This window comes from Anopheles arabiensis, chromosome 2, assembly GCF_016920715.1.
Source record: "Anopheles arabiensis isolate DONGOLA chromosome 2, AaraD3, whole genome shotgun sequence".
Lineage (NCBI taxonomy): Eukaryota > Metazoa > Arthropoda > Insecta > Diptera > Culicidae > Anopheles > Anopheles arabiensis.
Genome location: NC_053517.1, coordinates 69,162,110 through 69,184,032, shown reverse-complemented (window position 1 = coordinate 69,184,032; position 21,923 = coordinate 69,162,110). Strand labels below are relative to the sequence as shown.

The window sequence follows — 21,923 nt, the reverse complement described above, 5'->3', positions numbered from 1 at the left end:
TAATAATAATAATAATAATAATAATAATAATAATAATAATAATAATAATAATAATAATAATAATACACGTTTTAATAAAATCTGCGTATAGTTTTAAGTAAACCGAGACCACCCAGTATAAGATAATTCCAAGCCACAAATGGCTTGCAAAGAAGAATGTTACATTTTTAGTGTTAGAATTATCGTCAATCGGTGTTATAGATGTTACGCTCTATATATGTAGTCTCAGTCTCTATAAAAATAAAAACAAAAACCCATTGTTGATAATTAACAATTCTTGGTATTGAAACTCTTGAAATGATCACGATATCTTATTTACTTACTTACTTATCCGGCGCTACAACTGCTTCGCGGTCTTGGCCTGACTCAAGACTTTCCGAAACCGCTCACGGTCCCGTGCTTTCGTCTGCCAGTCCGTTATCCCGACCTTTATAGCGGACGCCTCCACGCCATCTTGCCACCTCAATTCGGGCCTACCACCCCTCCTCTGTACTTGTGGACGGCATAAAAAGACTTTACGGGCTGGGTCGTCCGTTTCCATGCGTACAACGTGGCCAGCCCACCGGAGCCTGGTGAGCTGCGACAGTGACGCCGTACATCTCGTATAGCTCGTCATGATCGCGGCTCCTCTATTGTTCTTCCACACATACGGAGCCAAGGATTCTTCTGAGCATCTTCCTTTCGAACATGGCTAAGAGGGTTTTGTCTGCTGCTTTGAAAACTGCTCCAAAGCCGGAACCGGCTCCGACCGCCTCTAGACAATTTCGCAGCCGGCTCCCACCGGCTCCAGACAATTTTGGAGCTGGCTCCGGAACCGGCTCCACACCCGCGGCTCTGAAGCCGGTTTTAACACAAGGGACCAAACAATTTTTTTGTTAAATTAGTTTCAATCGAGGAAACCCGTAAATAGCGGAGTAGGTCATGTTTAAAGGAATTTATTTTAAAAAATCGATAAGTTTTGAATATCGTTAAGAAAGGCGAGACCAACGAATGCTACACAACGTCATGCATATCATTACTGCAATCGCATCGTGTGTTAGCTTCCACACGTGCGAGAAGATATCTTCGTTTTTTTCATACAATGCTGTCTCTATTGAACCGTTAGTCCGGAGCCGTTGGAACAGAGTCGTGAGTGCAGAGCCGTTAGTCCAGAGCCGGCTACGGAGCCGTTGGTGCGGTGCCGGTTCCGGGAAAAAGTCGGAGCTGGCTCAGAAGCCGTTGGTGCGCTCCGAAACGCCCATCGCAAGTGCGTACACCTATCTGTACGTCACTCCTACGTAGGTTTGGATTATTTATTGGTAGGGCTGCTGATGTTGTCACCATCAATTTGGTCTTTGGCTCGTTTATCCGAAATCCGAGGTTCTCTGCCGCCTGCTCGATCCCTAGAATTCTGTAGAATGGTAGAATTCTGCTACATAGGAGAGCCGCAGACGAATGATGTCTATATCATCAGCGTGTGCTAAGATCTGGGTTGACTTATAGGAGTTGGTTTCCATAGTCTCCGCCCTCGAGTCACGGATGGCACTCTCTATCGCCAAGTTGAATAGGAGACAGGGAAGCCCGTCCTGCTGGCGCAGACCTTTGGTGGTAGCAAACCTTCACTTGGTAAGTGACGTTGGTCGATCATAGTCATTCTAACTAGCCTTATCGTTATGCGCGTTATGCGAGATTTTACTCGTTAACAGGGGTACAGAGTAAGTGTTCGCTAACTGGGATATTTTACTTCTTCTTCTTCTTTGGCACAACAACCGCTGTCGGTCAAGGCCTGCCTATGTCCACTGGTGAAGTGAGCTTGGCTTTCAGTGACATATTGTTACCATAGCAGGATAGTCAGTCCTACGGGGCTTGAACCCATGACGGGCTTGTAGTTAAGTTGTACGAGTTGACGACTGTACCACCAGACCGGCTTTTTTTTACTTCACTACTTTTTGTTTACACTTGTTTGGTTCCTATGTAAAGTTAAGATCAGGATCGGTTTACACTGAACATTTCTTAGATTTTCTAACGTATGAGAGTTTTGAAATTAAATCGTTTTATAGTAAAGCTGTAAAGGAGGAAAAGTGTCGTATAATTGCGTGTTGCGCAAGTGTATGGAATATTAATGAGTCTCTCACTCTCTTGTTGGCCTGCTCACGATAGAGCACCCCCATCGTCCAGCCATCGAGTTCGCTGTGCTCCCCTGCGACTTATGCCGAACTGGGGATCGCTGTCGAACACCTTCTTGGTGGGGCATGAGTCCGGCATCCTCATGACATGCCCCAGCCATGCGTAGTTCATCCTTCTCCTCCACGCTCCATGCTCGAACACACCGCCAAAAATGGTCCGGAAACACGCCCAGAGCGTTTGCATCCTCCGCTCAAATGGTTCAGGATTCGTGTCCGTAGAGGACCACCAGGCGAATCCATGAGCGATATATCTCACATTTCGTGCGGACTCGAAGTCTTCTGGATCTCAGCAGTCGGTGAAACCCATAATATGCACGATTCCCCTGCACAATGCGTCTCCGGATTTCGCTGCTGATGTCGTTGTCCGAAGTGACGACCGTCCCGAGATAGCAAAACTCCTTTACTACCTCATGATTGTCGCCGTCAACTAATACACTGCTTCCCAGATGGTCTGAGTCACCGGCAAGCAGGTACTTCGTCTTCGTCGCATTGATTCTCAATCCAATTCTTGCTGCTTCGCGTTTGAGTCGGGTGTACGCCTCATTATATTATATTACTGAGTGTTTCTAACAAATGAACAATAAACTTTTCTTGGATACAAACCGACAAACCGTTAAACATTGTAATTTTACAGCGGTGATTTCAATCTTTTACCTCTTATGTCCGCAACCAACATTGTGAATGAGCTATGACTCTTTGAGCAAAGATCGACCATTGTTCAGTTTATCAAGAAAATGGATCGATAATGATGGCAAAAAATAGTGAACTACTATTATTTTCCATTCATTAGCATTATGATGACATTTTTCATCATGAAATATGATATTTTTCACGCCATTTTTACCAGCACCTTTGCAGTCCTAAAACCAATTCTTGCAATTTTCATACAAATCATATGAAAAAGAGACTCCCAAGCGCATATGAAAATGATTCATGTACACAATTGAATGAGCTTGACTTCTCAAATTTAAGAATATTACCGCACACAAATATGTATGAATTGAGTGGTGTGATGGTACAAAGAGTTCAAAACTCGTACGAAATATAAGAAACATTTTCGTCGTTTATTTTTTTTGACGAGGATAAAGGCCGGGATATTTCTCTTTATCCCGGGATAAAGGCCGGGATACGAGAGACGGATGTGTCTAAGCAGCTTGGCGTAAGTATACGAAGTGTGGAGACAGCTTTACGGCTCAACCTTCTCATTAGCCTCGCCAAAAAAGTAAATAGTCCCATTACATATATGTAGATGGCATGCGGTTGTATTGTGAAGTGTATTGTGCGTCAGAGCTTTCTAAAAAATTTCTATGTGATACTATTGATCGATATGTCATCGAAATTAAAATAAAAATTAATACAACGAAACTTGAAACAAGAAAGTCAGATGTTACAACTAAAAGAATGTTCTTTATTTGTATTAATTCAGAAAAGATTTTACGTTGCATAAATATGAGTTGAAATTAAAACGTTGAGATAAAACTAAGCGCCCTCTGTATACGATAACTCCTACAGCTAGTGTGTTCTAAGCATTGCATGATGTAGAAATGATTCCATATTCATTATTGCAATCAAATTTATCGTTATAATACAGCCGAAAAAAATTGTCACGAATTTACGAGGTTTTGTTGATGTACATGTAATCATTCACTCCCTGCGCTCCTAACAAGAATACATACATTTGTTTGCATTCAATCAAATCAGCCGAGTCGCCATGATGTAGATGCTGTTTAAAATAGGAATTTTTCGCTTACAAATCTTGACAATGCTCCTTTTTACATGCCACCCGTTGCCATCGAAGGGATCACTCCTCGTGGAGGATAACCGTCGGTCCGAGGCATGGCTGTCGGGGGTGGGGCAGCATACTGATATCCTACCCCAGCACCATACGGCGCAGCGCTCAATGCCATTCCTGGATGAGCATACGCGATGGCACTAGGCATTGCGGGAGTGACGGGCAGTCCGATGGCAGCACTGGCCGGTACTCGAGAGCGATCCGACTCTGGACGCCGGGCAACTGATCCTTGGGCGGGGTAGCCACTGGCCCCATAGTGTGCTTGCGGCTGGCTCACGCTTCCATAATGCCCTCCGTAACCACGGTCGTCGCTTCCGTAAGCAGCGGGAGTGCCACTAGCGCCATATCCGTTGGTTCCCACACCGTTCGGTGCACGTGCCGCTCCAGTCGCACCATAGCTAGCCCCAGACCGCGAACCTCCATCTCGATGATCACGATCGCTCCGACCAAAATCGTCACGACGCGGATATGAGGAACCACCGCGACCGTCACTGCCATTGCGGTATCCACCATCATTGGGGCGTCCCGATCTCGAATCGCTGAAACGGCTACCGCCTCCCATTCTTCCTCCCATGCCACGACCACCGCTCATGTTTCCGCGCGACCGACCACCACCACTTCCACGATAACGACCACTGCCACGTGCATATTCATGCAGCTCCGGGTTGATGTACTGCAGTAGATTAAGAAGTTTCGAGAATTAATTAACGTGTAGTCGGAGAAACTTGAACGTGGTCAATTCTACCTGATTAGCATCCTGCAATACGGTGATGAGATCAGGTGCCTTGGACGAATTGGCCGGAGTAAAGAATGTATATGAAGTTCCCTTGTTAGTGGATCGTCCCGTTCTACCGATACGATGTACGTAATCTTCGGTGTTGTTCGGAAAGTCGAAGTTGATAACGAATTTCACATCGTCCACATCTTTGAGAATCGATCAGGTTGAAACGCAAAATAGAATGTTTTGTATTATAATATGATTCGTAATGTTGTTCTGTTCAGCTGCTCCTGATACTGTGTAATTCAGAACATCAGCTAATACGCGCCACCAAAGTACAGACAGCAATAATAAAACCATCAAAAAACTATACTCAAACTACACAACATAAAACTACGGAATTGGTCAGTCATTGCAATTACACATGAATGCAGTACAAACTATTTGCTTTACAGGAATTGGTAGCATATCTGCCCTTTTCTGCAAAATACCGTTCGTGAAAGGAAGAGAATGAAACGAACTCGCCGCCGTTTAAGAAATGGAAATTTGGCCATTTAACCCCTATTTAACGTATCGCAGTTGCCAGCAGTTGGAGCAAGGGGAATCGCATATTTAAAAAAAATCGTTAGAAGGGTAAAAACAATCTGTATGGGACACAACCAATATGTTTCTTGATTCCTCGCAATTAAATTATATCAACTATCTCGTCTATACTATAATTATAATTTTAATTACCGTATTTTAGCGTGCATAACGACCCCCTTTTAGGTCTAAAATGACAAAAATCAGACTAAAGGGGCTGTTATACATGGGTAGTAACTTTTTGATTACACCTGAAACATTACATTCGATTACTAACAAAGATATTCTGATGAATGGGAATTCACAAAGATAATTCTAGAAAAAGCAAAGGAAGTTTGCCGTGGAAATGCATAAGGAAAAAGACAGAAGTTTGGAAACTAAGGAAACAATTGATCTCACTGGTTCTTTAAAACGATTATTAATAACAGCTTATCAGGGTGGTCGTGATACACGCTTAAATACGGTGACACCAAAAGAGCCTCGCAACCAACCTAAAAGTAAACTGCACCACGTGTAGAATCATTGTTGCGAAGGAATTAGATGCTAAACATGGTCAGTAATTTAATGCAAAGTTCTAGAAACGATAAAGATGTCCAAAATTCATTAAAAAATGCGTGCGACCCCATCTGGTTCCAACGTGTCCTTTTCTGCGTTAAACTAATCTAATGCGCGAACAGTTCCTTGAAGCAATATAACACTCTAATTATATAGATATCCCACTTATTGCTTATACACAACTGCATCAATTCAGTCTAGTAAGCAATACATTACTTCTATGCTGTTAATTTGGTTCGATATATAATCAGAAGCCTTAAATTTCACAATCGACGAAACATTTCCAAAATAGCGAACAACCATAAACGTGTGCAGTGACGAATTCAGATCGTACAAGCCCGTACGATTGATCACAAATAGAAGCAGAATTCCTGGCCTTTTATCATACGGTCAACAGTTGATAGAGTTGTGCTATAGAGGAGATGGCCACTTACCTATTCTTGGTTGACTGTCATCCAGGCTGTCATCCTAAATATGCCATCTCCATCCATCCCGCGCAGATCTCGTCAACGCCACTTGACCGTATTGATAGGCCCTAACACACGTCTACACCATATCAAGTAGCATGATGCATCCGTATCTACTTGCACGCCGCCAATTAACTCCCGTAGCGATATTTCGGAACCATTGACGAAGTCGCGATGCCATCGAGCTACGACGATCGCGTTTGTTATAGACGATCGGATGATTGCTAACACGACTGAACTCGGCCTTAATACAATGGTACAAAAGAGAGCCCTGCTAGGAACTGGCGCGCATTACGATTACGAACACATCTCAACAAAACGTAGCAATAGTTATCATAAGGTGAACATATCGGTGTATGGGGACGAATTCGCTAGATTCCCTTCGAAATCCACACACACACACAAAGCGATTATTGCTGCACTAGCGAATTTAGTTTGAGATCCGCTCTATCATGATCCAATTGAACGATGACTATCTATGCATTGCTGCGATATAGTGACAACTAACAGGGGCACTAGGCAACCTACACCTCGCGTGCGAATTCACATAATCAGTCCCGAATGGGCACGCTTTGTCAGCTAATATGGAAAACGCACCGCGAAACGTGAGCCCGAGAGCGAACACTCGACGAACGGAACCCGATTTTTACGAACGGAAACACAATGCTTCGACAATCATCTATTAACCATGCTCCGCCAGCTGATGCTTTCTGGAAGAAGAAACAAGAATAAACGGAATATGTGCTAGCACATTATCGATTGTCTAACGCGAAAGGCTAATCTGTGCTTCCGTCCATGTGGCTGCTGCAACCTCTCCGGGCGCCGATAGGTCCCAGCCAGCCCTGGGATTCCGTACGTCGAGGAGAACGGGGACGAGTTGAACCATTCGAACATCGGTGCCGTGTCGAGAGTTAGATTGTCGCTATAGTTAAACCCACTAGAATGCCAAATTCATGTCTCAAGCAGTCTGCAATGAGTGTGTGAGCGAAGCAAGAGAAACCTCAATGCTAGCGCCTTTGTGATGTACAACGACTGACCCAATTACTTGCTTAATCGACGTTCCAATCCAACAAAAGACTGAAATGCCCGGGACGGACACACGCTCCACTTCGTCCCGGGCTACACAGCACTACCCAACATAAGAACAATTAACGGAAAAATTCAAACTATCTGTACAAATATGGATACACATGTATCGGAATGGTGCGATGCTGCTCCCAAAACATCCTACCGCACAGTAATCCTCACCTAGACCGCGAGAGGCCACATCCGTGGCGACCAGGATGCCGTTGGTCGAGCGGCGGAATGTGTTCAGTACGTAATCGCGATCCTTTTGCGACTTGTCACCGTGTATTCCGTCCGCCCGCCAACCCTGCCGGCGGATCACGTTCACAATCTTGTCCACCTTGCGCTTGGTCTCCACGAAGATGATCGTTTTGCCGTCGTTCTGCGACGAAATCTGCTCCAACAATTTGAACAGCCGATTTTCCTTCTCGTACTCCTCGCAGCAGTCGATGATTTGCAGGATGTTCTCGTTCGCGGCCAGGTTCAGCGAACCGATGTTGATCTGTATGTAATCCCGCAGAAACTCTTCCGCCAGCTTGCGTATCTCCTTGGGCCAGGTAGCGGACCACATCAGCACCTGGCGGTCGGGGCGGATCTGCGAAATAATCTTACGTATCTGCGGCTCGAAACCCATGTCCAGCATTCGGTCGGCCTCGTCCAGCACGAGGTACGTGCAGCGACGCAGATTGGTGGTTTCGCGCTCGAGAAAATCAATCAACCGCCCCGGCGTGGCAATCACAATCTCGACCCCGCGGCGCAGATCGCTCTCCTGCGGGTACTTAGAGGCGCCGCCAAACACGCACGTATTATAAATGCCCATGCGACGCCCGAAATCGTCACACACCTGCTTGATCTGCTGGGCCAGCTCACGCGTCGGGGCCAGCACGAGCGCGATGGGACCGTCGCCCCGTGCGATCCGCGGCTGGTTGCTGATGTGCACCAGGGCCGGCAAGATGTAGGCCAGCGTTTTGCCACTGCCCGTCTTGGCAATGCCGACCATGTCGCGACCACTCATGGCAATCGACCAGCCGACCGCCTGAATGAAGGTCGGCTCCTTAAACGCCTGCCGCTGGAACTCGTCCAGCATGTACTGCGGAAAGCCACTCTCGTGAAAGTGCATAATCGGGGCGGGCACATCCTTCCCGTACACCGTAATCTCGTTCTTGTCCAGGTACTGGTTCACCTCGGCCCGCGAGCGGGTCAGGACGCTGCTAGCGGGTTGGAAGAAATTTTTCTGAAACGCTTCCAACTTTACCTGATCCCACCGGATGCTGCGCAGGTTTTCCCCGTTGCGCTCCATGCGATCGAAGCGCTTCTCGACGCGGCCACCATTGCGATCGTTGCGACGCATCAAGCTAGAATTGCCACCTCCGAAACTGCGGCTACTCCTTTCAGCGCTGCGGCTGTCGCGACCTCCACGACGAATCCTACGAGAAATGGCAGGGGCAAACTGTTACTCGCAACGCTGCACCGCACTCGCCACTTCACCGCTAACGCAAAAACTTACATCTTTTAGCCCCTATTTCACACAAAAAGCACGGAAATATTGCGCGAGTAGCAAATCGAAAGCGCAGCTGGCTGCCCTGAGACAAGATGGCGTACAATGAAGAAAATCTTTTGTTTTGTCCACAACTCGCTGACGTGTGGCCAGATTATTTTGGCGGTTTTCGGTAGGCGCATCAAAATTTTATCGGTAGTTTTCGGTAGGTTTAAACTCAAAACTTAAAAGAAGTAAAAGCGAAAGAAGTGTTGAGCGGGATGGGAGGGGGTGCTTATGCGGAAAATGAAAGTTCCATCTCACGAGAATATGCATCCTTTATTTAGGATATGGATTAGATTTGGTCCAGCGGTTACACAAATGAAGATTTTTCTGAAGTGTCGATCTGAAAATTGGAATTCTAAGCCAAAGAAGGAATAAGATGCACATTTTTTTTTGTGGTGACAAGTTCTTTTTTCGGGGCTCCACGCGACCGCTTAGGACCGCAGCAGTGATCCTTAGATACGATTTTATCGTACGTGCTGTCATTTGATTTTCGCTGGATTATTTAGATTGAATTAATTGTTTGGCTGAGTTTTATATATATATATAAATAATATATATATATATAATATATATATATAAATATATAAAATATATATAAAATATATTTACATCGGTATTTCTGGTCACTTTGCCCACAGGGCAAGGCGAGCTTTTTGGCGGCCACCGTCGCAAAACCGTCGCAAAACGTCAAAACCGGCGTCGCATGTACTGCAAACCGACGTCGCCAGCGAGCGAAACTCGCAACGATTTCGAGGCGCTGGCGACGGTCGTTTTTGACGTTTTGCGACGGTTATTGACCTTTCGAGCGAGCTTTTGCCCTGCGGGCCAGTGTGGCCAGATTATATTGGCAGATTTCGGCAGGAGCACTGTTGAGAACGCAACCATTTAACCAAAGTGAGTGAGTCTTTCTCACCAATACATCGACACACAATTTGACGGTTTGCTCCATAACAAAATCTAGTATGCCTTAAAGTTTAAACAAAATCTCGCAGAAATTGTATGTGGTTTTGCTCAGGCGTAGCACGAAGAAAGAAACCACAAAAAACCTACGCGACGGCCAGTTCTTGGATTAAAATGATGATCTGAAGATTACTGGATAACAACCCAAGTGCCACAAATCCACTAAACGACCACTAAACGGCTTCTAAACGAATCAAGTTCTCTACCTAAACGGAATATAGAAAGACTTCGTTCAGCAGACGGCAAACGACTCATGCATTCTAAAAATAGCAAAAAAGCTGTTGGCGCTCTCTGTTGGTGGGAAACCCCAACCAGTTGAGCTTCATCGCTTGGAGGAGAGCTTTCTCATTCCCTCTGTACTGTTGTATGGTTTCGCATTGAAGTCATGCATCGCTAGAACTAGAACGGCAATACGATTGTTTAAATACTAAACTCCAACCGAAACCACCAGTACTGAGCAAGTGAGATTTGAGTAATGGTTGTTGGTGTTGATACCCACGTATCTCACCACACGACCATTCATATAGATGTTTGCTCAGAAAGTTAGAAGGCTATATAGGTCATGATAAGATAAAACTTGTCGAAACACATTGCAAGAAAAGGATAGCAATATAATGATGAGTTGTAATACGCCATCTATTGATCAAACCAATGAAGCTGTGGAGCTTTCATTTTTTTCTATTGTAAAAGGTGATAAAATTACTGAAGATAATAACGGAAGGCTAAAATTGTTTCTTGCTCGAATGTTCAACTCGATCTGTCTCCATCTTTACTGTTCTTCTTCATTGCGTTTCGACAATTGTCAGTGTGACAGCAGAATCAAGGTTCTTAATGATCGACGTAAGATTCTGAGACGTATGTAAAACTAAGGTAACATTTACATAGTTTACACTATGGATATTAAATTTTCCAATCGTTTAAGCTTAATCTGTGGCGCTTGGGAACAACACAGTTCCCTAGCAAAATCTGATATATAGGAAACGATTATTGAATCCGTTCAGTCGGCGAGCAAGGAGAAGTGTACCAAGCGAACCAAATATGAATTTATACTGAAAGTGAGGAATTTATCAGATTACTAGTGCATATGTCCTTTGCTCCTGTTCAACAGACCATCGAAATATCTCAAATATCGAGTAAAATTGTGAAAATTTTGGATAAAGTTAGTAGTGAATCCATAGAAAAATCATCAAAGCATCCGGTTTGTTATGAATCTAATTGTCAAACCAGGGTTTCTTCCTATTTTATTATAATCGATTGAGGATTAACTGAACTATGCAATGAATTATAGCATGTACAAATGAACTCAAACAGACTAGTGAATAAACATTAGCAAAGTGACAGTTCAACCGTCTACACGTTATTTTCTTATTCCCAAAATATCACAAGTTTTCCTCCAATTTCACACCCGGTGTAATTTTCTACATGCAGCTTTCTTGAAAATTTGAAGTTATGTCAATAATTAAAACAGAAGATATGATCAATTTACCATCCAGAAATGCAAACTCCCATACAAAATGTATGACCTACCTGGGTAGGTGGTCATAAAGATGAGGGTGTATTTTTGGTCTTAGAAACGAAGGTTAAATGGTTGCGTTCTCAACAGTGCTCCTGCCGAAATCTGCCAATATAATCTGGCCACACTGGCCCGCAGGGCAAAAGCTCGCTCGAAAGGTCAATAACCGTCGCAAAACGTCAAAAACGACCGTCGCCAGCGCCTCGAAATCGTTGCGAGTTTCGCTCGCTGGCGACGTCGGTTTGCAGTACATGCGACGCCGGTTTTGACGTTTTGCGACGGTTTTGCGACGGTGGCCGCCAAAAAGCTCGCCTTGCCCTGTGGGCAAAGTGACCAGAAATACCGATGTATATACAGTAGAACGTCGATTATCCGGGGACGGATTAACCGGCGGGCGGCTTAACCGTGCGCATAAATCTGACAGCTGTTCATACGTACGGCGAAAGTTTGCAGCGATAGTCAATTGGGTAACCAGTTTCTTGTGCAGCTCTGTAGTGTCTAATGGTAGTTTTGAAATTCATTTTTGTTCATGAACAGTTGTAAAACCTACAGTTATTGATTAAAATAATATTCTACTAACGATTTATCGATTGATTCCAGGTGAATTAATCATAAAACTAGTGAATTTCATATGTTTTATATGCGTTTGACATTTCTTGGACCATTATCCGTGCAAATCGATTAACCGGCAACCGTCCGGTCCCGAGCTGCCCGGATAATCGACGCTCTACTGTATATATCTAGGATTTCAATTTTTTTAATCATTGAACTATAAAACTCAGCCAAACAATCAATTCAATCTAAATAATCCATCGAAAATCAAATGACAGCACGTACGATAAAGTTGTATCCAATGGAGCACTGCTGCGGCCCTAAGCGTTCGGGTGGAGCCCCGAGAAAAAGAACTTGCCACCACTGGGAAAAAATGTGCATCTTAGTTCTTCTTTGGCTTAGAATTCCCTGTACAATTTTCACATCGACAATTCAGAAAGACCTTCATTTGTGTAGCCGCTGAACCAAATCTAATCCATATCTTAGATAAAGGATGCATATTCTCGTGAGATGGAACTTTCATTTTGCGCATTAGGTCCCCCCCCCATCCCACTTAACACTTCTGTCGCTTTTACTTTTTTTAACTCAGTTAAGTTTTGAGTTTTAACCTACCGATAAAATTTTGATGCGCCTACCAAAAACCGCAATAATCTGGCCACACTGCGTGCTAGGGAAGCCGCGGCGAAATCAAAGCAAACGTCGGTTCTGCACGGGTAAACAAAACCTGCTCGATGGAACAAACACCAAACGGCCGAGATGCATCCCCATTAGAGATTCCGTTTTGCGAACATTACAAACCTCTGATTGTCGAGGAAATTGTGCTTGCCGATCATCCTGCTCACCTTCATTATGGGAAATGTTCGGTCATTGGAACGCTTTCCTGTGCCAACAACGTGCTTGGGTCGTTGAGCCTGCCTGACCTGCCGGGGTGAGTGTTGTTTTACGAGCCGACCACGTTATGTTCAATCGACTAAAATGTAAAGCTTACTCAATTGCTTATTCGCAGTGCGATGCAGCTTCCTGACGGTGCCTGTAGTGTTGAACTTTGTCTGGACAATTACAGTGGAATCGTACCGCGAGGGAGTCAGGTCGAAGTGACCGGCATTCTTAAACTACGCGATAGAACGACGGAAATTACAACGGATGCAGGTACGTTGCGGAACATGTTGGAAGCGGCAGATGGCATCGTCTTTAAACAGCAGTATGAAGATATGAAAGCAAACTGTAAGCCATACATTGAGGTAGATTATATACGCACCATATCGAATGCAAGGGAACTCATTTCATGCAATCTCAAGTTTAGAAAGCTTAGCTTGTTAACCAAAATGGAAATGTAGTAGCAATCAAAGAATGGCATCATGTATCGGTACACTTAAATTGTTTGAAACGGATAATATTCTTGAGGAACATTCCGCATGGAACATTTTCATCTTATTACACCACCAAACGTGTAATTATATAAAATATAGATCAAATTGCACGTGAAATATTGTTTTCGGATGATACCTTACAAAACACACATCAAAAACATAGACCATTAAATACCAAAAGAAAGGATATTCTATTTCCCGTCCCTTAACTCTTACGTTCACAAATATAAATATTATAAATATTACAGTTCATAAGCTATTAATGTTGCATTGATCGTATTTGTTCTTCATTCCTGGAGTCATAAAAAATAATCACCTTGAGCGTATCGTGAAATAAATTGTTCACAACCGTTAATTATAAGTATTGCTTCTTTAAGGTACTTCAATTAACTACTTCAAGTAATATTATTTAAATAGTTGTGGAATGCAATATTCTAACGCGTTGTAATATATATAATATATTACGCTACATGTTATGCTAAGAAAACTAATAATCTCACGTTCACATTTGCTCGATCACGAAATGGAGTTTCCCATTTTCAATTTTGTATTGTCTCAAACATAACGTGGCTCCACATTAGCTGGAAGCATCCCTCGCTATCAGTCGGTGTGATAAGGTCCTGGCCATTTTCTATCGCTGCAATAACCTCTTCTTCGCTGTTTGGGTTTGCACGGTTGCATATCTGCTTCCAGCTGCTAAAGAGGGTTTCGATTGGGTTCAAAAATGAGGATTGTGAAGGTAGGTACATTAGCTCGTCTGGGCCCTGTTCAAACAGACTTTTCGTCTCTACACTCGTATGGGTCGGAACGTCATCCATTATGATAACAGCGCGTGGAATGTTTATCAAACGTAATTTTACGATCAATTCTTCTATGAATGCACTAAATACGCTTCTATCGATGGCCCTGTTACGGGTAAGGTAATGCAATATGCCAAACCGGTTCATGGCGCAAAGTACCGTTACGTTGCGGATTCGTATCTCTGGCATAATTTTAAATGCCCGATTTCCTGAGCAAGGTTTGGCTCGCATCACTCTGACGCTGATCTTGAACGCTTCTTCGCCGATGAAAACGACGCTATTGTCTGGTACGTTAGCAGCCATTGCAGACAATGCATTGGCATATTCCTGGCGAGCTGCCACAATGTCCCCCTCATGTTTCTGATCACCATGCAAATGCAGTCTTTTTAATGAGTAGTTAAAGTCCCCTACTTCTTTTGCCACCGTCGATCGACACACTCTAACTTGAAATTGTTCCAAAATTCGGTACGTTATCTTTTCCAAAGATGTACTGCAGTCCTCATCAATCCATCGTTTGATTTGTTCCCGGATCTGTGGTGAAATCTTTTTCTCCATTACCTTTCCGCGTGGTTCTGCCTCCACTTTCATCGTTGCATGATACTTCCTCAGCACATTGTACACTGTAGTTCTCTTGATGTTCAACGATTTAGCAATCACGGAAACGCTGCTGCCCATTTCTCTCGCCTGTACAATGCGTTCCCGATCCTCGTTGGATGTTGTTTTCAGCTTCCTTGTTTTCAGCATACCCAGCACATCTTCCTCCATACTTTCCTGATCGGTCATGGCTGCATCGTTTGAGAAAATGAATTTACAATAACAGAACTCATGTTTGATTTTTTGTTGTTTGTAGATTTTTCGAAGGTTAATAAACTGCAAAAGCAAAAAGTGAAAACTTGCCTAGCGAAATGTATTTTACGGGAACGCAACCAATACACCTGCCACGAAACCCCTTTGACAGTAATTGTTGGAGTTTGCGTGATCGTACTTGATCTAGTTTGGTGGGGGCTAATATTGTGCTGCGCTTAGCATGTGTTTAGAATGAATATTTCATTGTATTTTATTGCACGTGAATTGTACCAATCACAAACGCCAGCAAAATTACCAGCTAAAACGGCACAAGGTCTTTTTTTTACGAAACACAATTGCCTAAGACACGCAGCAGCACAAATTCACGTTCCGCAATGCAAGTTGTTGCAAGTCAATTGGACAACCCTGACTTCGCCAGGTGCTATGTTTAGTGTGGCGAAAAACTCGTAAACAAATTGACATTTGTTGGTATTGGTGAGTTGTTGACGCGGACAGTGGGATGTCTATCAAACATTGTGATCAGCTTATTTTTTTTTTTAAATTTTTATAGTTCTTCTGCCGGTATAAAACAAATATCCTACAGTTGAGTTTAATTTTTCCTAACATATAACTAATCACGAGGTATTGCGTATGTGTTTCACATCCAATTTATGTTTCAATATCCGAATCTTCCATGTTATTAGAAATGTTAATTTATCTTATGATTAATTTTAGGCAAATTATGAATTATAAAAATGAACTTATTTATTTTTTAGGTTTTCTTTGGTGTTGTTTTTTTTCAATTTGTCAAACAATTTTATAATATTTAACGTCATCTGCGTACCATGAAATATGTCCGGTCGTGGTCTTAGTGCGCAGGCGTCAGCGGAGCCGTGAAAGAATGACGTTTGTCGTGAAGTATACACAAAACGAAAAAAATCTCATTTTACTGTGATTTTCAACCAAAAGCAAATCGGTATAACCAAAGAAGAAGGTAATTAAAACAGCGACAGTGCCGCCGAAGAGGTAGTACATTTTAGTTGGAAACATTATTGTAGCGCCATAAAGCGCTCCAGCACGCGCTAATCGTTAACGGGTCGATTTGTGATTCTTTGTTTCTGTTCGCCCAGACAGGAAGTAAATGTACGCTACAAACATGAACAAATCGAACGAGAAAAGTATACACGAAATGTTGAAAAACACTCCGTCCATGAACGATAGCACTGATGTGGTTCACACCGGTTCTGAGCAGCAAACGATCAAGCACTCGACCACGCTGACCCTGCGAAACGTTAGCAACCACAGTTTATCGTCGCCAACCTCGGTCAGCCTGGAGGACGAGTCGGCGTACATTAAGAACGGCTCCTCGAAGCTCGATACGTTCCGCAACTGGAGCATTACCACGTACAAATGCACCAAACAGATTATGCTGGAGAAGCTGGGCAAATCGACGCGCACGGTCGATCTCGAGCTCGAGGCGCAGATTGACCAGCTGAAGGAGACGCAGAAAAAGTATCTCAGCATATTGCGCCTGTCGCGCGCCTTCACGTCCCACTTTTACAACTGCATGCAAACCCAGAGCCTGCTGTCGGAAACATTCGCCGACCTGGCACAAAAGAGTCCGGAACTGCAGGAGGAGTTTCTGCGGAACGCCGAAACGCAGCGGATCCTGACCAAGAACGGCGAGCTGCTGCTAAATGCGCTGAACTTTTTCATATCGTCCATCAATACACTGTGCAATAAGACGATCGAGGACACGCTACTCACCATTCGCCAGTACGAGCTGGCGCGCGTAGAGTACGACGCTTACCGCGTGGATATGGAGCAGCAGCGAACGGGCGGTAGCGAACCGCAGCAAAAGTATTCGAACGATGAGGTGCAGAAGAAATACGAAAAGTGCAAAGATCAGTACGAAAAGTTGCGCTCGGACATAGTGGTAAAAATGCAATTTCTCGAGGAAAATAGGGTAAGTGGCCGAATGCCGTGTGAACCTAGGAACCAGATTCGGAATTTCATACACGTTTTCGTTGATTTTAGATTAAAGTTATGCACAAACAGTTGCTGCTCTTCCACAACGCTATAGCTGCATACTTTGCCGGAAATGCGAACGGACTGGAAAAGACGTTACAACAGTTTAACATTAGCGTGAGTATTCTAGCCGACATGTTATATTTGTGTTATCTCGTCTAATCTCTAATTTATTTCTTGCTTGTAGCTAAAGAGCCCAAATTCCGTCACCAGTTCGTGGTTGGAACAATAGACTGCAACGCCGCTGTCCCAAACCGTGGCGAGCAGATAGATGCATCATTGTCATTTAAAAAGTATTTGATCTGAATGTGAATTTCGGTTTTTTGAGCATATGATCGGACGAGTGTCGAAGCATTCTTGTCCAACCAGCACCCAGAGCAAATAATCGATCTGCCTTACTTGTTGTAGTGGTGAAAGCAGTCCTAGCAGCAGACGGGGCTATTCGACGATTTTGATATTTCCATTTTTTGAGATTCCTTTGGTCTAGATATTACTTAAAAAATCATTACAACTCTCGTGATTTCACATTATTTAATTGTCGGTATATTTATAAATGCATTATAGCATTGCACAACTATTTATCTTCCGCCGGTGGAAAAGGTTCCATAACAAGACATGTTATGATTATTGCAGAGCAAATACTTCCTTTTTTATGTACTAGTCACTTTTAATGTCCCTTACAATCATACTTCACTCAAGGCGGTTCTTTCGCTTTTAGTTCTCTTAGCAATTCATTTTTGTTTCTTGTTCCAATAACAAAAAGCGGGTACTTTGGAAGGTTTGGGATGTAATCTGTTGGCGTCCTTTGGCCCTTTACAATGAGTGCCATTGGGCGCAGGAGCTTAGGCAATGCAAGTTGAAGTGAAAGGCAATTGTCATCGATTCGGTTTAGGTTAACGGTAGTCACACAATTTAAAAGCACTAACACCGCGCACCGTGAACGAGGTAATGGTAGAATGTAAATGGTACACGAATCTCACACCAAACTATACACATTCAGACAACAACAACACGATCATTGGCTTGGAAGCGTGTAAAATAAAGAGATTACTGTAAACAATAATCTCAGATCGCATCACAGCAGCAGCAAAAACAAAAGCTGAGGGTACGTTTGATTGGGGTCATATATAAATTAGAATAATGTGAAGCTTGCATAACGTGACTGTATAAATGGACGAAAAATATGTTCGATGAATTGATGTAAGATTGGTCGAAATGGTATTTTTGTTTTCCATGTAACAAAATGTAACGTAAATAATAGCTTCTCAAAAATTAAATAACTAAACTGAAAAAAAACAACGTTTTCAAACGCTTTTTTGTTTGTTTATTTGTTGTTCAATTCTTTATCTACAAAATGCAACTGTTCGACCCGGATACGGAACGAAGAAACAGCTTTATTTTTTACAATCGAATCCCACTACTTTGTTTGAAGTCTTCAGAAACTCTTTCAACGTTGACGGAAAGACGGATAACAGCTTGAAGCGCTCTCCCATTTTGGATGGATTGGTAAGCTCGTCGTAACCGTCCGACAGCATTTTCCGATACTTCTCGTCCTTTGCTGCACTTAGCAGACTCTACAATACGCGTATCTTTGTTGTAATACTTTGTTTCGAGTGTGTTTGTACAATTTAAGCTTACCTTTAATCGAGCGGAACCTTCCATCGCTTCCAAAAATGCCCCCTGGCTAACAGGCCCCAGTGTTATGGCTTTATCGTCTTGTTCAAGAAAATGTTTCAAGAATCCGAAATCGACATCAACCGTCAAGTCGGCACTTCCAGGATCTTGCAGCGGATCGTGCAGTTGATGACTTTTAAACGACTGAAAGATAATGAATCACAGCACAAAACAAAAATATTAAAATGCAAAATTGCGTAACTACTCTCACTCACTCACCCTCAGTGTATCCGTTTTGTCACCTTCATGGCCATAGTCGATTATTAGCCCGAATCCCCCATACCCGTCAATGCGTCTCGCTATGTCCTGTGCGATCTGTTCCGTCTCAAACGAGACCTCGACTCGATTTCGATCCCTCAAAAGTAACTCCTTTCCATCGAATCGCTTCCCAAACACTACTGAGTACGGCGTTGCCCTGTTCGATTGTATGAAGCGAAAGCTCGGTTCCTTTAGCTCTGGATTAATATCCACCAACATTTCCTTCCACGAAACACCGCCTTCGCTCGCTTCCTTACAGAACACGTGCACTGGCAGCGCATCGAAGAACTCGTTTGCCAGGATGATGGAAAATCCCTTCGGCACTTCCACGACATCTGTGTACCATCGAATATTGATACCGGAGCTGGCAGTGCCTTCCTGTACGTGAGGTTCACTTTGGTCCGCCGGTGTACGGTAAGCCATCCCGTTGCAAAGCTTGTCGGCCTGAAGGCGCTGCAAATTGGAGCTCATTTCCACCAGATGCACACTGACTCGATCTTTTGACAGCCCGAATCGTTCGAATACGCGCAGCACATCGTGCATCAGCGTTCCCTTGCCAGGTCCTAGCTCGATGAGCTGTATATGGCCATCATAGTTAAATTTTTGTAACTCATTTATACACCAAATGGCTACCAGCTTAAGAGGGTGAAAAAGGAAAACATTGTTATCCACCCAATCGTCACAAATCTATTTGTTGAATAAACCCGTCTTACCTCGCCGAAAATTTGTCCAATTTCCGGCGCGGTGATGAAATCTCCAGTTGTCCCAAACACATTCTCCTTTGTACTGTAGTATCCAGCCGCTGGGTTAAGCAAAACTTCTCGCATATAAGTGGCCACCGTCATTGGCCCGGTAGCTCGTATCCGGCCGTGCAATGCTTCGGCCAACGTTCTTCGGTCGGAAGTGCCGGCAGCTTCCTTCGGTGGATCACGCCGCAGATTTTTCAGCTCCGTTATTGCACGTCTGTTAACAGCTTTGTAGCATTGTGATCGAGTAAATACACGACCCGGGCCGCTGCCAGCAATATTTGCGTTTAGCAAGGTTTGCAAAAGTGTTTTTGAACAGCGACGAAAAGAATTCATCTCTTGCGCGGTTTCAGTTGTTTACACGGATACATTTGTTATGACATTTGCAGCAGGCGTAGAGCAGGCGTGTGCATGTGGTAGTGCGTACACGAGCTGATTTGTTTGTTTGTGTATGTGTGTATGGACTTGGTTATGAATGAAGAAGTTTTACAACTAGCAGTTTCATTGAATATAGTGTGGGTGCAATTAAACTGTTTTTTTTTTACAATTAAGTAGTGTGTTACAAATGTCAGTTAAAAATTAAATTTAAATTAACCTCTTCATTTTGAAGAAAACTTTACTTTAAGATGATACGGCTTGCAGAACATGTTGTACATAAGCTCAATGATACTTATCAATGAAGCTCCAAAGAACAGTCCACCGATTCCGCCCAAAGAAACTGCAGAAAAGCAGTAATGTTACTGCCTTGGTTAATTTTTGGCCCTCAATTCTTACCAACGAAATCCAGCTTATTTCTGATAACTCGTCTTTGATAGCGGAAGATTGGAACATTCAGCACTTCCAGTACAACTTTCCCAGGCTCGGAGCTAGATGCGGCCGAAGAGTAAGTTTCCCTGCACATAGAGTCGTACAGTTAGTATCATAAAAAGCGATCAAAGAAATAGCAGCAAATTTACCCACCCAATCACGTGAGTTTCCAAAGACTCGCATGCTTGCATACACGACTTTTCCTTGTGTACCGTGTGCACGTGCTTGGTGGATTGCCGCACGTTGGCTTGTAACGGGAATGAAGCACACTTTTAATGTTGCTGAGCAAGATGATATGTTACAAATCATTATTTAGTCAATATTTCGTACCTTTGTTAATGCATAAAAGACCCTTAAAGTCACAGTAAAACTCTTCATCTAAAAATGTGTAACAAAGTGGATAGAATTAGTAATACAGCCTAGACCAGCATGGTTTGTACATTAGCATACATTCTTTCGGTGAGGTCGGTATGGTACAGTTGCACAAATTCAATTCCAAGTTGATTCGATTGTACAGAAAACACTGCGAAAAGCTGTATGCGAGAGTTGGCGACAGCCTTTCCTCCGGGAATTTACATTTGCGCTTGTCGATCGGCTCATCCTTTACCTCGGGCTTATTTACTGTTTCGGTAATCTTGGGCAAACATTTATTACTAATCATTACGAAATGGGCTATTTTGGCATTAATAAATCGATTTTACCTCAAGCATAAAATGGGAGACCGTGCCGGATTTCCTTAGCGCAAAGAATGGTTCCACAAAATTAGGATAATCTTCAGGGCTGTGGATGTACATCTAGAAAGGTAAAAAAGGATTATTTACAGACACATCTAATTTTGACAATTACTTAGATATTCCTTTTAAGTTACCATATAGTTTATACTGTCATAGTTTCGATAGCGAAATTCTAAACTTCTTTTACGAGTCCACACGTTGAACTTAAGTGGCAAGTTATCGAATTTTAGCTCACTGAAATGGTAAAGGTATTATTTGTATTACTAATACTACTAGTAGTAGAAGTAGTAGAAGTAATAGTAGTACTACTACATACTACTTACTGATCGAATATACTATTTGCCGTAAAACAGTTGCCCATCTCGGTGAGAGTGTAGCGAAAAATGTGGTTACAATCAAAGGACTTTCCAACAAACTTCACATCGAAAAGTACGTCTTTGCAATTGGAAGGAAGGAACTGAAAGAAACAAAAAAGTGTATTTATTTTGGTATGCGACAGTCCAACATACTAACTATCTACGTACCCTATTTTTCATCACTTTTAGATTAAGATTACAAGTACTGTTGAGACCTTTACATATTGCGGTAATATCTTCGTCGAGATTACTGTTCGGGTTGATAAATAGGTATGTTTGAGCCATTTTCGGCCACAAATAATCAGTACTGAAATATGACAACACAAAAACTTTATAGAAGAATTTATAGATCTGCCAACTGCAGCATTATACCGTTTCTGCACCTTTTAGCGGGTGTAAAGTTAGTAATCTTCCAATGTTCCTTAAGGAAGCTGGAAATTTGATTAGTACGC

At 43.1% G+C, this 21,923-nt stretch overlaps 5 protein-coding genes across 9 annotated transcripts; 2 read left to right on the top strand and 3 right to left on the bottom strand.

Annotated features, from left to right (window-relative positions):
* Positions 1–3,545: 3,545 nt before the first annotated feature.
* Positions 3,546–8,985, bottom strand: LOC120893236 (DEAD-box ATP-dependent RNA helicase 20-like). Of its 2 annotated transcripts, none has more exons than XM_040295007.1 (4): positions 8,852–8,985; positions 7,528–8,771; positions 4,703–4,881; positions 3,546–4,630 (listed from the first exon to the last, which is right to left on the bottom strand). In XM_040295007.1, coding segments are annotated over exons 1-4 (2,118 nt in total). In that variant the 5' UTR covers positions 8,854–8,985; the 3' UTR covers positions 3,546–3,937. The 2 variants fall into 2 exon arrangements, with proteins under 2 accessions (XP_040150941.1, XP_040150942.1); XM_040295008.1 differs by having other exon boundaries at positions 7,528–8,794; positions 8,852–8,983.
* Positions 8,986–12,591: 3,606 nt separating this feature from the next.
* Positions 12,592–13,399, top strand: LOC120893238. Its single transcript, XM_040295010.1, has 2 exons — positions 12,592–12,840; positions 12,919–13,399. The coding sequence occupies exons 1-2, from the start codon at positions 12,644–12,646 to the stop codon at positions 13,247–13,249; spliced, it is 528 nt and encodes a 175-aa protein (XP_040150944.1). The 5' UTR covers positions 12,592–12,643; the 3' UTR covers positions 13,250–13,399.
* Positions 13,400–13,454: 55 nt separating this feature from the next.
* LOC120893237 lies at positions 13,455–15,284 on the bottom strand. The gene is made up of 2 exons (XM_040295009.1): positions 14,980–15,284; positions 13,455–14,867 (listed from the first exon to the last, which is right to left on the bottom strand). The coding sequence occupies exon 2, from the start codon at positions 14,863–14,865 to the stop codon at positions 13,822–13,824; it is 1,044 nt and encodes a 347-aa protein (XP_040150943.1). The 5' UTR covers positions 14,866–14,867; positions 14,980–15,284; the 3' UTR covers positions 13,455–13,821.
* Positions 15,285–15,725: 441 nt separating this feature from the next.
* Positions 15,726–18,205, top strand: LOC120895491 (arfaptin-2). 4 transcript variants are annotated; one of them, XM_040298935.1, is made up of 4 exons: positions 15,726–15,894; positions 16,003–16,834; positions 16,906–17,013; positions 17,084–18,205. In XM_040298935.1, the coding sequence occupies exons 2-4, from the start codon at positions 16,010–16,012 to the stop codon at positions 17,126–17,128; spliced, it is 978 nt and encodes a 325-aa protein (XP_040154869.1). In that variant the 5' UTR covers positions 15,726–15,894; positions 16,003–16,009; the 3' UTR covers positions 17,129–18,205. The 4 variants fall into 4 exon arrangements, with proteins under 4 accessions (XP_040154869.1, XP_040154868.1, XP_040154867.1 ...); XM_040298934.1 differs by having other exon boundaries at positions 15,727–15,862; XM_040298933.1 differs by having other exon boundaries at positions 15,727–15,894; positions 15,999–16,834.
* Positions 18,198–19,946, bottom strand: LOC120895490 (protein arginine methyltransferase NDUFAF7 homolog, mitochondrial). Its single transcript, XM_040298931.1, has 4 exons — positions 19,542–19,946; positions 18,790–19,464; positions 18,535–18,714; positions 18,198–18,470 (listed from the first exon to the last, which is right to left on the bottom strand). Exons 1-4 carry the CDS (start codon positions 19,908–19,910, stop codon positions 18,291–18,293), a joined length of 1,404 nt encoding a protein of 467 aa, XP_040154865.1. The 5' UTR covers positions 19,911–19,946; the 3' UTR covers positions 18,198–18,290.
* Between the last annotated feature and the right edge of the window lie 1,977 nt (positions 19,947–21,923).

Bases quoted from the DNA above. Each gene is read 5' to 3' on its own strand.
- LOC120893236 (XM_040295007.1), bottom strand. The intron at 4,882-7,527 runs GTGAGGATTACT...CGATTCTCAAAG, and splicing joins TGTGGCCTCTCGCGGTCTAG to ATGTGGACGATGTGAAATTC. The intron at 4,631-4,702 runs GTAGAATTGACC...AATCTACTGCAG, and splicing joins TATTGCAGGATGCTAATCAG to TACATCAACCCGGAGCTGCA.
- LOC120893238 (XM_040295010.1), top strand. From the start codon at position 12,644: ATGGAACAAACACCAAACGGCCGAGATGCATCCCCATTAGAGATTCCG. The intron at 12,841-12,918 runs GTGAGTGTTGTT...GCTTATTCGCAG, and splicing joins AGCCTGCCTGACCTGCCGGG to TGCGATGCAGCTTCCTGACG.
- LOC120893237 (XM_040295009.1), bottom strand. From the start codon at position 14,865: ATGACCGATCAGGAAAGTATGGAGGAAGATGTGCTGGGTATGCTGAAA.
- LOC120895491 (XM_040298935.1), top strand. From the start codon at position 16,010: ATGTACGCTACAAACATGAACAAATCGAACGAGAAAAGTATACACGAA. The intron at 16,835-16,905 runs GTAAGTGGCCGA...CGTTGATTTTAG, and splicing joins AATTTCTCGAGGAAAATAGG to ATTAAAGTTATGCACAAACA. The intron at 17,014-17,083 runs GTGAGTATTCTA...TCTTGCTTGTAG, and splicing joins TACAACAGTTTAACATTAGC to CTAAAGAGCCCAAATTCCGT.
- LOC120895490 (XM_040298931.1), bottom strand. From the start codon at position 19,910: ATGAATTCTTTTCGTCGCTGTTCAAAAACACTTTTGCAAACCTTGCTA. The intron at 19,465-19,541 runs GTAAGACGGGTT...CACCCTCTTAAG, and splicing joins TTGGACAAATTTTCGGCGAG to CTGGTAGCCATTTGGTGTAT. The intron at 18,471-18,534 runs GTAAGCTTAAAT...CGCGTATTGTAG, and splicing joins AAGGTTCCGCTCGATTAAAG to AGTCTGCTAAGTGCAGCAAA.